At 39.0% G+C, this 16092-nt stretch overlaps 1 protein-coding gene across 1 annotated transcript in view; it reads left to right on the top strand.

The window, feature by feature from the left end:
- Window positions 1–15836, top strand: part of LOC145771026 (Golgi apparatus protein 1-like) — a 36351-nt gene extending 20515 nt beyond the window's left edge. Inside the window, exons 13-27 of the mRNA XM_082582767.1 lie at window positions 2350–2451; window positions 2773–2974; window positions 3698–3850; window positions 4371–4526; window positions 4763–4870; window positions 5884–5978; window positions 6380–6497; window positions 7022–7186; window positions 7426–7577; window positions 9241–9451; window positions 9811–9912; window positions 10995–11096; window positions 11689–11809; window positions 12247–12344; window positions 13948–15836. Coding sequence (XP_082438893.1) covers window positions 2350–2451; window positions 2773–2974; window positions 3698–3850; window positions 4371–4526; window positions 4763–4870; window positions 5884–5978; window positions 6380–6497; window positions 7022–7186; window positions 7426–7577; window positions 9241–9451; window positions 9811–9912; window positions 10995–11096; window positions 11689–11809; window positions 12247–12344; window positions 13948–14112 — 2050 coding nt within the window. The 3' untranslated portion in view covers window positions 14113–15836. The remainder of the gene's footprint in view (window positions 1–2349; window positions 2452–2772; window positions 2975–3697; window positions 3851–4370; window positions 4527–4762; window positions 4871–5883; window positions 5979–6379; window positions 6498–7021; window positions 7187–7425; window positions 7578–9240; window positions 9452–9810; window positions 9913–10994; window positions 11097–11688; window positions 11810–12246; window positions 12345–13947) is intronic.
- Window positions 15837–16092: the final 256 nt, after the last annotated feature.

The following is a 16092-nucleotide window of genomic DNA, read 5'->3' on the forward strand; positions in this document are numbered from 1 at the left end:
AGGAGGTATGTCGTGAATTTTATTGTTACGTTGCTGCTCTGACACTTAACATTTGGCAAAAGTATTTTTGCGAACAACAGCTCTGTCAATCCAACTGTTAATCAACTGGTCAAGTTGTAACCGTGAAGCTTCAGCTTGATAAACATTTAAAATTAGGACGTGGTTCAATCGCTGTTGCGTCATGGTAGATCGCAAGTAGGTTTTTATGCGCCTGAGTGCACTAAACGATCGCTCCGCCTCGCAGGCGGTGGAAGGCAACGATAAGTATATTTTCACAATGCAGACCACGTTTGGAAGCATTAATGAAATTGATTCATTGCTTGCAAATAGATCAAATCAAGCAGTTGCGACATAGTTGCAAATCGGTTAGCATCTATCGTATTCTAGTCACGGGAATTCGCTCTCCACGATATTTGATAGCTTCTCCGTTCAACAGCGATTATCCTGCTCGTGCTCGGTTCTTCCACCTCCCTGATCGTGCTAACGCCTTTTGGCAGTGGCACACTTTCGTTTCGTTCAGGCATTTGGTCACTTTCATGCTGACTGAAATCCTGACTAGACGCAACAAAAAATGACTCAAATGGAGAGCTGCAATTTTGAATGCTTTTTTGGTGGCATCTTTAAGCTGAATAAAGCTGGAATGTCGGCGAAAACTTTTACTGGACGACGTTTCGTAATTTTTTCTATGATGTAACAAGCAACTCCTATGTCAGACCAATAAATTCCCGCCTCACAGTTTGTCACGCATCGACACGCAATATTACTGCATGAAGTAGATAACAAAATAGAAATTAAAGCATGAAGTAGATGACAGTACACTCCAATTGAAATCGGAAAATAATTCAAAATGCAAAATCGTGAGTAATTGAAAAAGGTTGCTTTTATTATTGGGAATTGGCAGGGGCCCAGGGGGTGTAGCTTTCCTCGAATAGAATCATGTAAACGTGTAAATTTGCAGAACGTTAAAACTGCTAGCCTACTTTACTAAGTGCACTTTTTAAATAAAACTCAAAAAGTTTCGAAAATTGCATTTTTTTTTAATGAAATTTGAAAATGAATATTCATTTATTTAGAGGGTGGAGCTATCAATCATCGAGATAATTTTATTTCCAAGTATTTTATAGCTGGCATAATTTATAGCGATTTTATGAGCAGTTTATATTTTTCAAAAAAGATTTTTGAGGGAGACAATGGAAAGATCGTATTTTATTGATTAATAAATCCCATTGTAAACCTAACAAATGTAACAATGACCATGGCCACCTAAAGATACGGCCTGATTTGTCACATTTTGCAGAAATTTCCAGGTTTTTCTAGCTTTGGGCGAACATTTAAACAATTTTTTCTAAAAAGTAGATTTTTACGCTTTCTTTATTCTTTTCCCCAGATGACACAATAGGTTTTTACATCCTCACATGTTGAAAAACAAAGAAAATTTGATTTCGAAGATTTTATTCAGACTGTTAATTTTCAATAACAGTCTGATTTTGCGTTTTTCAACTTACTTTTTCTCATTTGCTACTGCTTCCCCAAGGCAACAAAAAAGTTTTATGTCATCAGGAAACCGCAAAAAGTAAAAACATCTCAAAAAATGTCAGTCAAACACTAGCAGTAGCTGTAATCAAAATCTGCAAAATGTGACAAATCAGGCCACATCTCCAGGTGGCCATGCAATGACTTATGACAAGTAACAAATAAAACGATCGCAACAACAAGGAAAAAAACTCGTAGCCACGTGTTGCGTAATCTTCACGTAGCTTGCTTGATGTTACGCGAGTATCATGCTTGTGACAAAAACAATCATTTTCTTTGCAATACTGTATTGGTTCACCTCTTGCTTTACGTTGACTTGAAGCGAAAACCAATGATCAAAAAAAGATTTAAACGTCCGTTCAAATTACATTTATTTGCAGTAAGTAATGTAACCTAAACGGGGTGGCTGCCACCCCGCCACAGCGGTTACCCCGTTACCCCGTAAGTCAGCGCCAGTGCTTGGAAGCACGAATATTTTGCAAGTGTTTCGTTTCGAATTCACAGCGAAACGAAATTATATTTCTTTCAGAACGGAACAAAACAAACCATTTTGCTTTGAAAGAAAACGAATTATTCCGAAATATTTTTGTTGGTAACGTCCCATATATTTTGACTGGGTTACTTTCATGTTAATTGCATTGACTTAATTTTCACTTTTTTGAACACATTAGTCACTTCTTGTAAGCAGTGGGCGGCCTCATGGTAAAGAAATTTCAGATTCCGCAGAGCCGACAATTTGTGTATTACAACAATTTGTCATGTTTTCTCCGTTACTAAAGTCACCGGATGAAGATTAAAACTTATTTAAACATTCAGGATACTGACCTGTCTCATGGACAATATGCACAGCAAGGAGATGGAGAAGAAATGCAAAGACCGGTTGATTGAGCTTCAGTACTTTATTAGTAGAGATTTTTAGTGAGTTCATCTTTTACTGCTGTTGTCTGCTTGCAAACTGCGTGAAGGCTGCTAAGTTTGATTTGTAGGCATTTCATTCAAAATATTGTCTGTGTCCGTGACATTCAATACTAGTAAAAGTCACTCATATTTTATTGACCGACGTTAGAACGCAAGTATGCAGCAACCAAATCAACATCGCTGATAAACTTTACTGTGGTCTGGTTTTGATATATTGTAATTTTAACAAACAAGCAATCACAAATACCATACTTTAATTTTCAAGTGCAACTATCGTTTTACTGCATTCTTAAGCTTTCCACAATGTTTTTACTTTTTCAGCATTGACCCAGTCTTCCGTGACGCTTGCAAAGACGATGCAGCTTCCCTGTGCAGTGCTCCTAGCATCCAGGGCGCGATGAGGCCGGGTGACGAGGGAGAAGATACGACTCCGCACGACGATAATGATTTGGGCCCGATGCCATTCAGCATGGTCATGTCATGTTTATATCGTCACATTCACGCGGATTTGGATGATCCTAATGTAAGCAAAAAAATCTTTTTCAACCATTAAGTTACGGTACAGGTGCTTAATCTTTTACCTTTTTGTACAACCAGACCCAGGCGAGAGTTCCAAAGTTGAAATTACTCCTAGATATTTGTCATACCAGGCACGTTTATGTTTAGATTCTGGTGTTTCAACCTAACATATGAATTGAACTTTTTGGAGAGTTGTTCTTCAACCACTTCTCTTCCTCCTGCAAAATCCCGTCTTTTTTGTCCTCTCATCTTTTATATTACAACTAAATTTTCAGCCAAGGATCATACTTGACTAAACGTTGCAATGAAGTTTCCTACTTCAGCAACCAATCGATTGGTTACATTGCAAAACCAGCAATAATTCTTTCGCATTCCAAGTTGAATTGTCTGGCACCGTCATCACTTATGCAAGAGCCATCCCCTAGTAGAAAGTGTAAAAGGCATATGACACTTGGGTTTTCGAAAACAGTAGTTCTAGAAAATACTAAGCTGGTTTTCGAAACATTTTCTGAACATGAGTGTAATACCTACATTTTAGACTCTTTATTTTTTGATTGGATTAACCAAGCGTCCCAACCATTTTGCTTAATCCAATGTTGTGTACCGGTGAATCGCTCTGAAACTACTCGAGTACGCTTATTGACAAATATCCCGATAAGAAAGCTTAATCTTAATTACAATTGTCATGTCGGTTTCATCATTAACCTCAAATATTGCAACTGCTCAGATTGAAGGTGAGTTGACGCCCGAATGCGAGGATGAAGTTCATCGCATCATCAAGCAACGGGCCCTTGATATCAACCTGAACCCAGATATAGAAAAAAATTGCCGATTAGAACTCGGACAGTTCTGCTCGGAACAAACCATCGAGAAAGGAACGGTAAGTTAAAACTTAAATTCATCAATTTATGTTAATTGAATTGAGTGTGAAAATGTTTTTGTAGAGCACAGAAGACAAACAAAGGGCACCTTAGCTACCCAGCCTCAGAGTAGAGCAATCGAACCTAGTTGCAATAAATTGATCCTGTTTTGGATACGCATCTATCTGCCACTCCGCTCCAATAAATTGGTTAATGGTTATCCTTTGTTTTGTTGTGATAAACATCAGGGCCGTATGGACAAGTCTAGAAGTTTCTTTATCACCTTGTCAGACATTTCTACTTGTCAAAAAAGCACCTGGGTTTTGTAACATTGATGTTTTGAATGTGTTTTTGTTTAACATAAAGCTGGAAGAATTTCTAACTGGCCTTCAGTAGCTCTGCCAACTTACAACTGGGCATGCATAACTTGAGAAATCTTAATACATTTTCTGCGTTGGTATGTAAATAATAAGATGCAACATACACTGTATATCTGTACGCAATTACTTGGTGTATTTTTATGATGACGTATGATTGCAGGAGTTGGTTTGCTTGCAAGATAACTACGAAAACATGGACCCTGGTCCCTGTCGCGCTGAAATATCAAAGCTAACTCAAATGGAAAGCCGAAACATTGGAGATTTTGACGCTATGTTGATAAAAGAATGCGAACCAATGCTGGATAAATATTGTTCTGTAAGAGAATTTGGTTGCTTGGTATTGCAATTATCTCAACTGCGAAGGGATTTTGGAATATGTGCAAGTTCACATTGTGTGTTTCTCTCATAGATAGGCTATTGCGTAGACCAACAAAGACAGGAAAGAAATTATTGTTTTTACGGTAAAGCACATTATACTGCATGTTTGAAAATAGAGATTTTACCGTGGAATTGAAACAAGAAATCATCAATATACAAAATTTCTTTTTTCAGGATACTCTTGATTCGGAAGACGACGGAAGAGTGATGGAATGTTTGATCGACCACAAGGAGGAGATGGAGAGCGCTGGTTGTGCTGCTGGCGTCACTCACTTTCAATTGGTCAGTATTTTACGTCACCGCTGGTCTATGTTTGCGTGTCTTTGTGCATTTAGGATAATATGACAGAGGAAGCTACGACTTCATTTTTTGTTTCATCTGGAAAACGTTTTTGTTTTATCTAGACTTACAGCCGGTGGTGAAATTAAGTGATGAAAAAATAAAAATCCAATTTTGGTGTCCACTTTCGTGTGTTTCATTAAGTGTTTTACTAGAGACACAGCCGTGCGCTCTTGAACGATGTCGAACCTGCGCTCTTCCAAACACTGTACAAAGTGCTCTCACAACTCAGCTGTGCAGCCGACTCAGGATGTCTGTGTTTATATCAGCGTGACGTTTCATTTTGAAAGCAACGTGAATTCTCATTGGAAGAGCAGGCTAATATTACTATTTTTATAAAGTCGAAATCGTGGCCTAGGGATGAGTGTCTGACCGACACTCGAGGTCGAGAGAACCCAAGTTCGACACCTACTTAAGGCGCACAGCTCTGCTTCGACAAGTTATTTGATGACATGTGTAAAGATGAACACGACAACTGCCTTCCCATACACTTTAAATTTCCAACAGCCATGCACGAGCTTGCCAGCGACAATAACACGACAACTATTTTATTTGCTGGGCTGGGCCAAGCTTGGTCAGTTGTATTGTGACAGTATTTGTCTGGATCGCAATTTAGCGCTGCGGGAGATGCTTGTCTGGTGCATCCATTCCAACCCTGACGCCTTGCACTTTATTGAAACGAATAATAACGACGAGATGTTGAACGACTGATTTTTCATCTGAACAACAATGAAGAGTGATACTTTTATAACGTCTATTCAACGAAATCAAGTTAAAAAATGACGGTTGAAAATTTTGCAGTCAGGTTTCATGAGATTTCTTCTGTTTAATTTAATAAGTTTAAGTTTTCCTTTAACTGAGTGAATTGAAGCATGGGCGGGATGATTATAATAAGCAGCTCAATTGATCTGTGCGGCCGTGTGTTCAAACCATTGTGTTTATTTTTTCTATTTCAGATCACATTGAAGGATTACAAGTTCGACTACAAATTTTTGAAAGCTTGCAAGAGGGACGTGGGACAATATTGCGCGGATAAGAAGATGGGTACCAAGTAGGTTTGAAAGCAAAAGTAATGTGTGCTTAGTTTAATGATGAATTGTTCTCTATTACCCCAGACCAGCCCACGCGTAGTTGATGGAAGATACAAAACAAAAACTTAATTTACCTGTCTTCGGTGTCCTACATTGGACAAGTTTGTTTTACTTTAGCAAATTTCAAAATCCGACCCACTTGTTTTTGATGAGTGTTGAACCGCTGCCATCAACGAGGAGGCGGACAAAGGAAATAATGTTTTTCTGAAGCTTTTAAGTGACCAACGCTCATCTATTGAAAAAAGCTTAAGACCCGGAGTTGTAATTTTACCCAAGCTTAAGCAATAGAGACAAGACTTGACCACTTCTTTTAAATTCTGTGGTCTCTGTTGCTTTAATTTTTCTGTGCTCCTTTCTACAGAGCGGACGTTGTGAGTTGTTTGAGCGTGATAATACGAAACGATGTGTTGGGAGGTTCCCAGGAAAGTTCGATTTCCTCGGAATGCAAAGAACAGTTGACGGTTGAAAAGTTGCAAACGGTGAGTGGCAAAACAAAATCGAATGAGTTCTACGAAACGGTCATTTTACATACAGTGTCGAAGCCAATGTACTTACAGCATATTATGTTGCGAGTTTAAACAATACACTAACTATTTCTAGATTGTTGTGCAAATGCCAGCATTTGATGAATGCAAATTAGCAGTACTATTTCTAAATTTAGCAGTTTTGAAATGAACTGTTAGAAAAAACGCATCATGAATATGAGCTGGTGAATCGTTTAAACTTTTGCCGGGATAACCAGTTGATTTTCAGCTAACCGCGAAAAAACAACCAAGCATTCCAATTTGGAATCAAACATGCCTCGTCGGTGTATAGACAGCGTTTTAGAAATCGCTGCATGGATGCTGTGTCGCAAAATGACAACCTTCCCACTTGTTACTCGAGATGCAGGTTAAAGATCTGGTGTTTGATTTTGATGAAAACTGGAATAGTTCATTCGTGCATTCCGTTCGTTCAACATTCACAAATGTAATCAAAACATTTTTCTTTTCTTTTTTTTCAGCACAAAAGTATCGAACTGAACCCCGAGCTAAAAGCGCATTGCCAACGCGACCAGAAGAAGTTGTGCGTCCATATAAAAACCGGGAAGGCTCAAGTGATCGAATGCCTGCGGGAAAAGAAACGTGATCTCTCTCCTCTCTGCTATAAGGCATTGTTTAATTTTGAGGTAGATATTGCGTGGTGTCAGCTTGCAATGATTTCACAGATCGAAGTTGCTTTTCTTGAAAGAAATTTATTTTTTTGTTGCGTGTGTTTCAGTAGACCACAAGGTGGCGTTAAGTGCAAGCTAGATTGAGATCAACTTATTGTTGTTCTGAAATTCTACTCGCTGTTGCATTTTGGCTTGAAATTACGATTTTGAAAGCAATGCCGCTAATGACCAAAGCTTCCAATGTTACCCCACAGGAAGAGGAATTCAAGAATCCCAACCTGGATTACAAGCTCATGCGCGCTTGCAAAAGCGACGTAAAAGAACATTGCAAGCAGGATTTGGAAAACGGAGATGCTCAACTTGTCTTGGAGTGTCTGTTGCGGAAAAAGTCGTCTCTTATTCCAAGGTAACATGTTATTGTTATACCTTATTATAGTAATGACCATATTTTGTGCTTCCTTTTACTTAGCTAGAAAATCAGTTGAGCCGTGGTCTTTATAGACTTGCTTCAGCTGGACCCTGGACTGTGACTCAGTTCGTGCCAAAGCATCAGCTAGAAACAACCTTCTCAGATGTCTAGTTGGGTCGACTTGGGGATCCAAAACCCCAACACTGCGCACTAGTGCCCTAGCGCTTGTGTACAGTGCTGCCGAATATGCTTCTCCAGTCTGGTGCCGCAGCACACGCGGGAAAAGTAGATATCGCCCTTAACGACACCATGCACATAATCACTGGATGCCTGCGTCCAACTCCCACAGACTTACTACCAGTGCTTTCAGGCATCGCCACACCAAAACTACGCAGAGAGAATTCCACCGTACGGCTCGCATTAAAGGCAGAGGTCAATGATCGCCATCTCCTTCACAATGTAGTCCTTGACGCACAACAGCTCACACGTCAACGCCTGCTTTCCAGGCACCCTTTTTCTCGACACGTTGTGGCGCTTCATGAAGGTCACTTTGACCTGATGAAGTCATGGAGAGACCGCTGGGAAACCATCTCACGGCCCAACCAGTTTCAAGTCACACCAGACACTACGGTACCACCTGGCTCAGACTTGCCAAGAAAAGAATGGGTGACTCTGAATCGCCTCCGTACTGGTGTTGGTCGCTTCAAGCACAGTATGTTTACCTAGGGATTGTGTGACTCACCAGCCTGTGTTTGTGGTGACTGTCAAAACAGCACAGCACATCATTAATCACTGTCCAGTGTTTCGACCTGCAGAACATGTGGATCTCATAGACTCTGATATGAAGACACTGCTCCGGTTGCAACAATTGGGAGATGTTGCCTGAACTGCTGCCTCATAAGCAAGAAGAAGCTGGACCCAATCACTTACTAGCATGTGTTTGTCGTTTTTCTTTGGAAATGTTGCGTCTGGATTTAGTGGAAAGGTTTACCTGCAATGTGCAGGGCAGATGGAAAGTAGTATACTCATGATCTGCCCGCTACACCAACCATCCCGTGGTATAGAGTAAACCGGCAAGTGTCATGGTTGTGTTCGTTCCACAATAGTAAGGATTCAATTGACTGGTAAAGGCGGCGGTTGCGATACTGTATCGTGAATTGATTATCTTGACGGATAACACAGCTACTCGACTAGTGCCATTTTTTTGTTATCGGTGGCCTTGACAAGAAAGGATGCTTTAGAGAGCTTGACAGGTCTATATCAAGGCAAAATGTGAAGGCGATTGCAGCACGTGGATGTGGATCCGGCCACCTTTGGTGACGAGGACACACCGGATTAAAACTGGATTACTACTACATTCAATTAATGCCGGATATTAGTTCTTAGTGTCTTGCATCACCACGAAATTTATTACATGGACAAAACCTGTATTAAATCAGTAGATCACTATCCCTCAAACATACCCATCTGGTAAAACCCATCATTTTTATATAGGTTTAACGTCTGCTGACGCTGAATTAACGTAAAAAGGGCGAATTTTGTCTGCTTGGTGCAATGCTTTCGAAATAGTGCGCTGTTTGGACGTTAGTTAAGCTTGCTGTTAAAGATGCGCAGCTGTGGTGAAATCATGCCCTCATTCTTCCTGACATTGCCATTTCAGTTGCCGCATGGTGGTGACAGAGCGTGAAAAGGAAATGTTTTCCAACGTTGACTTGAACAACGACTTGAAGGAAAGCTGTCAGGCCGACATCGATGCCTGGTGCCAAGAAGCAAGACAAGAAGCCAACGACGCACAGTACGATGGACGTGACCCTGAAGGAATCGTCTACCAATGCCTGAAGAAAGTATTTGTTTCAAAATCACCGAAAGAGGTTCGTACCGCGACAGATTGTTGGAAATCTGTGTGTGAGAATAAAGCAGATTTCTGATCCATCTGATGAATTACATGCATCGCTTTGCTCAGTCACTCAGCCGTACGAGTCTTTCTTTTACTTAGCGAAATTCAATTTTTATTTTACGTTTAATGTCTCACGTTATCATGTTCACATACATTAAAACTAGCTTGGGCGAAACTTAGTAGTTTTTGTAATGAATAGGTGTGTTTTGAAACAGGGTTTCTCTTTTGCTAGATTTAATGCTTGGAGTTTCCCTGGGCTCCACGTCGAACGCCATACAAAGTAAAGAATGGCATTAGTTTGGTGTTTTGTAAAACTTTTCTTATTTTTTGCAGAGCCTATCTGCTTCCTGCTACAACCACGTGGAATTCGTGATAGCAGAACAAGAGAAAAATTACGTATTAGACCCCCAGCTGACTTTGCGTTGCTTCTCATCAGTAAGTGACGTCACATTGTAGCTGGTTGGTTTGTTCAGTGGATTCCAATCTTTGTTAATTGACATAGCTGGAACGGAACGTGGATGCAGTGTGGCTGATTGCATTGTATCAAGTCTCACGATGTGTTCAGTGTAAAATCATCTCAAAATCTGATTTTTCTTTTGAAACACTCAAACCTTTAGTGACATGTGCTCCCCATCATGCAAGTACTTGAGGGAGTTTTATTAGAGCAGTGTTGTTTTTCTTTCGGCTCAAAATTGCTTTGCTTGGTTTAAATTTGATTGGAAATTCAAGCAATTTAGTTTCACTGTGAACTTAAAACAGGAGTTTGCTAAAGGCACAGTTACGACACAAATGTTTGTTTCTTTTTCACGCAAAACTCCAGCTTGGTTTTGGTTTATTTCAACTTAAGTTTTTCAGTGAATAAAAATTAACATTTCACCAAAACGAAATTCGTATCGCACAGCCTGCGGATGAATGCCAGCGGGTAACACAGTGAGTGGTTGTTGAGCTTCCCGTACCAGCGTCGCTTGCTTTAGTTGTCATGGACGTCTAAATAGTAGCATCTGGACTGGAAACTCAGTGGGCAACAGTAGGCCAAACAGTTGGTACAACAGTTGGCCAACAGTGGGCCAACAGGGTTAGTTACTTGGCTGTTGGCCCACTGTTGGCCAACTGTTGGCCAACTGTTGTACCAACTGTTTGGCCTACTGTTGCCCACTAAGTTTCCAGTCCAGATGCTACTATTTAGAAGTCCATGGTTATGTCTTTGTAAAGGCTTCAAACCTACTGATTATACTGGAGGAAGCCACAGTTGTTTCAATTTAAAAAAAATTGAAGAATGGTCATAGGTTTAAATAATGATGTAACGCATAACCTTGACAAGTTGCGATGAGGTATTCATTAGGCGTTAAACAAGAGTGGCCGCATTGTTAGACAAGTTTGCCATGATACACATGACTTCCTGATACACATGTTCTTTGCTTGGTGATCCACGACAGTTGTTGGCAAGGTATTTGTCAGTTTGTAGTGATCGCATCTATGGGTGGATGTTGGGTTGACAAAGTTCTATCTTGTCACAGATAAAGCAGCTATGTTCTCCTACGGAAGGCAGGAACGTCGTCGACTGTTTGAAGAACCAATATTTTCAGAATAAGCTATCCGACAATCCTAACTGTATGATGGTAAGGGAAAGTTGATTGCTTGATTCTAATACTGTTTGAAGCAAACTTTGCCGTTGGTCTGTAATAGTTCAAAATTTATCACACCACACTATTTTTACGACATCTTTGTCTTGCGAATCGAGCACATCAAGGACGAGGCATTAGAAATAAAGTTGGAATAATTGGATTCTGAAAATTATACAAAGCGCTGTCGTCAGTCAATGTGTCTAAATAATTGCAGGTTGCACGTCGAATTTTCATTAAATTATAACATATGTAGTTTAGTTTATAATATATATATATATTATATTTAAATAATAAACAATGAAAACTATTAATACTAGTATAAAAAGTGCTCAATGCCAAGCACAAAGCCAAGCAGAGCGAATGAAATCAAATGTAGTAGTTTAAAAGCTGTAGTTTAAAAACAAAAAATGTTAAAATTCATGTTAAAATTCCAAGCCAATTGCAAGAAAATCATGATATCTTGTAATTATAATAATACAATATTTGTTTTTATTATTTTTAATATAATAACATCAATATATCATATCTGGTTAGGTGTATAATATGATTCTATCTTTTCACTTTCATCTTGCTATCTCCTATACAGGAAGTGGCTCGTCTTCTTGTGGAAGGACAAAGTGATATAATGGCTGACCCAGTGCTATACGAAGCTTGCTCGACAGATCTCACCAAGCATTGCATGCGCGTCCCCGAAGGCCATGGAAGATGTAAGTCAGTTCTTAAAATGTTTGTACAAGTGTTGCTCAATGCTCAATGTCGAGTCTTAGGATTCAAACCCGAAACCAACTTTCGACAGACATTTCTGACCGCAGAGTGTTGTCATTTGCAACAATTTCTAAATTTTTATTCTGGTCATTCTGCAATCTGCATTGTGGATATGCAAGTGTGACTCAAGGCGTGGAGCAAATATTGGTTGTCGTTTTGTTTTTCGTTTTTCATATCTTTATCCTGCATTGCGGGAAAGCGGACTTGAGTGCTATGCATCGGTGTACGCCTTCTGACGTACACCTGACCCACGCTGCAGCCGACGGCAATGTCTGTTTCCGATTGTCTACTATACTTATGATTTAAGTTTAGTTTTGGTTACGTTAGTTTTGGACTTTAGTTTTGGTTACAAATCTTTAGCAAAGAACTTGTGTCACAGTAATCGCTTGTCTGACTGCCGTGGAGGTATCCTTCTTAACCTCGGAATGCTTCGAAGAGTTGCAAAAGCGAAGAGAAATGTGGAAATTGGCGATGAAGGTATGATTGAGAGTTTTTATTATTGTTTTTTTAATAATGTTTATTGTTTATGCATCGTCAGTCGTCACATTAAATCAATATCAGAGTCAAAGGTTTCTTACCAAGCAGAATTCACTGTTGATTTCATGAAGAGCCAATGACCTTCATACTAGATCCATACGAATGCGCATTTTGACTGACTTACAAAATTCATGAACGGATGTTTCAATTTTGTCAAACAGTTTCATGCCAAAGCAAGAGTTTCAACATCAATCTATTTATCCCTTCTTGATGTACCTTGCATGGTTTACACCCAAAAGTAACATTGACTCTTTAACTGTAGGGGAAGGGAAGGTAATTTGATACACTTTTAACATTTTTGTCTGTTAACTGAAAATTACATGACACAAACTATTGATTTTAAGCTGAAATGAAAGTCTGATCCCTTACACACTTTAAAAACATTTTCACTTTTATATTTTTGTTACTTTTTTTTTAATTGAAATTTTAAAAACGTCACTCAAATGTATCAATTTACCACGGAAGGTAAATTGATACACCCGGAAGGTAATTTGATACAGGGAAACTAACACAGAAATCCTCTTTGACAGCAAAGCAATAAATGAAAATTTAATATGTGGTTGGCGTGCTTGGGTGCAAGGATGACTGTTGAGACCTATGTGTGCGGCGAAGCTTCTCCGGCGGGATGGACATGGGAAGGATGAGGGTGCTTTGCGCTGTTCTCATTTTTTACAGCAGATAGCGTGTAGGCCTACGAAAGCCTATATAATAGTTGTTTCCCAAAGTAGCAGGTCTAGTTAATAAAGAATAACTTATTTAAATCAACTAAATCAATGACAACATTTATTACAGTCACAAAAAAGAAATTAATATACTGTATCAATTTACCTTCTCCACATCAATTTACCTTTTTCAAAAAAAGTTATAAAATTTTGATTTTTGTATGGTTGGATGCACATTGCAGAAAAAACGTGACATGCCCTTGAAGCCTTTTAAAGGAACTGTCAAATGAGTTTGGTTTCATCTTTCAGGAACTTTTCTTTAATTTTCCAGACGAAAATAATCATGAGTTAAAATTTTTACGAAAATACTCAAAAAACACACTTTTACAATTTTATGCCACAAAAGCACGAGTCAGCTGCATGGTGCAATTTTTGTAGGCATTATTTTCATAGATCTTCCACCTAATGACAGTATTTTTGACTAATATTTTTTGTACATTTCTATAGGGGGGTGTATCAAATTACCTTCCACATCAAACTACCTTTCCTTTCCCTAAATTTTAAAACAAACTATATCTTTGGTGAACTATCGTGTCACGGTTGCCGGGTGGTTTTGATTGAAAATTTCTAATCTGTATGTGATTTGGTTTTCAAGGACGTAACCACAGGTTGGGGGCAATCACCCCCAACTCCAAAAAAAAAATGTTTTAATACTTTTACAACGTTTTCGTACCATTATAATTCGTGTTGGATGTCGTTTGCCCCCCTAAAATTTTCTTTTCAGCTTTTTCCCCCCTAAAATTTTCTTGTCAGTGAATTAATAAGCAGCTCGAAATAAGATAAGACACGTACGTAAGAGACAATGCGCGCACATTTTGCAGAATAACGTGAACGGATTGATTGACCTCTCCGATATGGTCGTGAACTCCGGACATTCATCTTACATCGTGTCCGTTCTCACTTTGTTGATCATCTGCATCATGTTTGCTGGAGCAGTGTGCGGGAGGTTATCGCGACGTGTTGCCATAGACAGAAAAAGTAGATAACTGAAGTTTGCTCTTCTGTAACATCATGTGTCATTGCGACACAGGCTACCACAAGAACACTCTGCTCTATCATGTGTCTCTATCTGAATGCAATCAACTGACACTTTACTCCATTTTATATTAAAGAAAGGTTGCAGTGTTTCCACTTACCCTCGCTAGTTTTCACTTTATAGTTTAGTGTTTTTGTTTCTTTTGATTGAATACTTTACCTGATGCCACAGAAATTATACAATCATGTCTTTTCTACGGTGCAATGTGAAACTGCGTACTTTTGGTTGTTTGTGGTTCGTTGCATGCACGGCGATCTTGTCTGCACTTCTTTACTCAATGATCACATGTTTCTTGGTGCAATTTGTACTTCACTTAAAATGAACCTCATGTTATACGCACACTGCACAGTCAGCATCAAAATGCTTTTAAGTGAAAAGCCATGGTACAACCAAGTCTCATTTCGACATTATTTTGTACTCATCGAATTCTTTTTAGCGATTTCACTTTTTTTCATCCATTTACCGCAGTTTTTGATGAAACCATTCGATTGAAAATTTCCACCAATTTTGTGCTTCCTACGATATTTTTAGCAGCTTTGACATAGAGAAATATTTTGTTTTGCAGCCATTTTCACTTACCATACTTAGTTTTATGCAAAGCGATGTATTTTCTATGAAGGTCATATCTCAGCCTCCTATCGACGGTTTGACTTCGTTAAAGTAGTGTAAAGAATAACCAAATATAGTATTTCTGGTTCCTGACTGTAATCGCGTAAACAATCTAAGATAAAAATTTAAAAACCGCCACGGCTTCTGCATCGAAGATATTTTTTTAGGTTGTTGCAATTTTGGATGTTTATTTGTTATTTCTACCGCGCGTTAATATTGCATATGATATACTCCCCTGAAGATTTTACCTACGGGCCTCAAGGCCCAACCCTGCTTTGTATATTAAGGTGCTTTGAGCAAATTTTGTAATGTTAACGTTTGTCTATTGCAGCATTTAAGTAACTCGTACGAAATTTGCCAGCTTGGTGTTGTATTAATAAAGTCGCTGTATATTTTGTGCAGTATTTATGTCATAGTCGTTCCCTGCCAATGAAATGAGATCAGTTGCAATAGTATCCGACAGACTTCTGTCTGGTGGCTGTTACACAAAATTTGCGAGTCACTTTTTCAAGTTAATTTTTTCAAAGAACCAAGGCCAAGGTGTTTAAAACTCTAAAGAAGCCATTAAGGTTTGTTGGTATACAATTTTTTAGTAATAAGGATATAATTAAGACGTTTTTGATTGTACTATTTTGTCTTGTTACAATTTACCGATGTCCACAGTATTACCTGCTATGTACAGCTATTACCGATTTCCATTTTTGTCTTGATTCGTTGGTGCTGTTTGTCCGCATAAGTCACATAGCTACTTGACGCCAGTCATTCCGTGCTTTTTGATACAAGATCGCTTTTCTTGTGAAATTTGTTGTCGTTACCATCAACTTGTAGAGCTCCGGTGCATTGCTTCAAAGCGAGAGGACATCGCAATTGATTAGATCCGGACAAAATTATGATGAATTTGTTCACATACCGTAGCTTGGTTGTGCTGGGAGGACGTTTCTTGCCAAATCTTATTTTCAACCAATCAATAAAATTGTTTGCGTCTAGCTCGATTTGGACATCCATGGCACACTGACCAATGACCATGCTTCTATTGTTGTGATCAATTTACAATAAACGAACACGGGTGAATATTTTAGTTTCCAGACAATGTCGCCATTCTTGTGAAGCAATACATCATGGCACGAAGCTACGCGTTGGAGCCATGTTTGTCATTCGGCGGGTGGATTAGCCGTTAAATGGTGAACAGGGCAACCGAATGTTTGCTGTCCACAATACTAGCATGCAAGAATGGTCACTTTTTTAATAACGAAAGACTATATGCTAGATGTTTTGACTGCGATCAATCGTAGCAAATTGGCCTCCAGTCAAATTTGAACTG

Source organism: Aplidium turbinatum, chromosome 5 (assembly GCF_918807975.1).
Source record: "Aplidium turbinatum chromosome 5, kaAplTurb1.1, whole genome shotgun sequence".
Classification (NCBI taxonomy): Eukaryota; Metazoa; Chordata; class Ascidiacea; order Aplousobranchia; family Polyclinidae; genus Aplidium; species Aplidium turbinatum.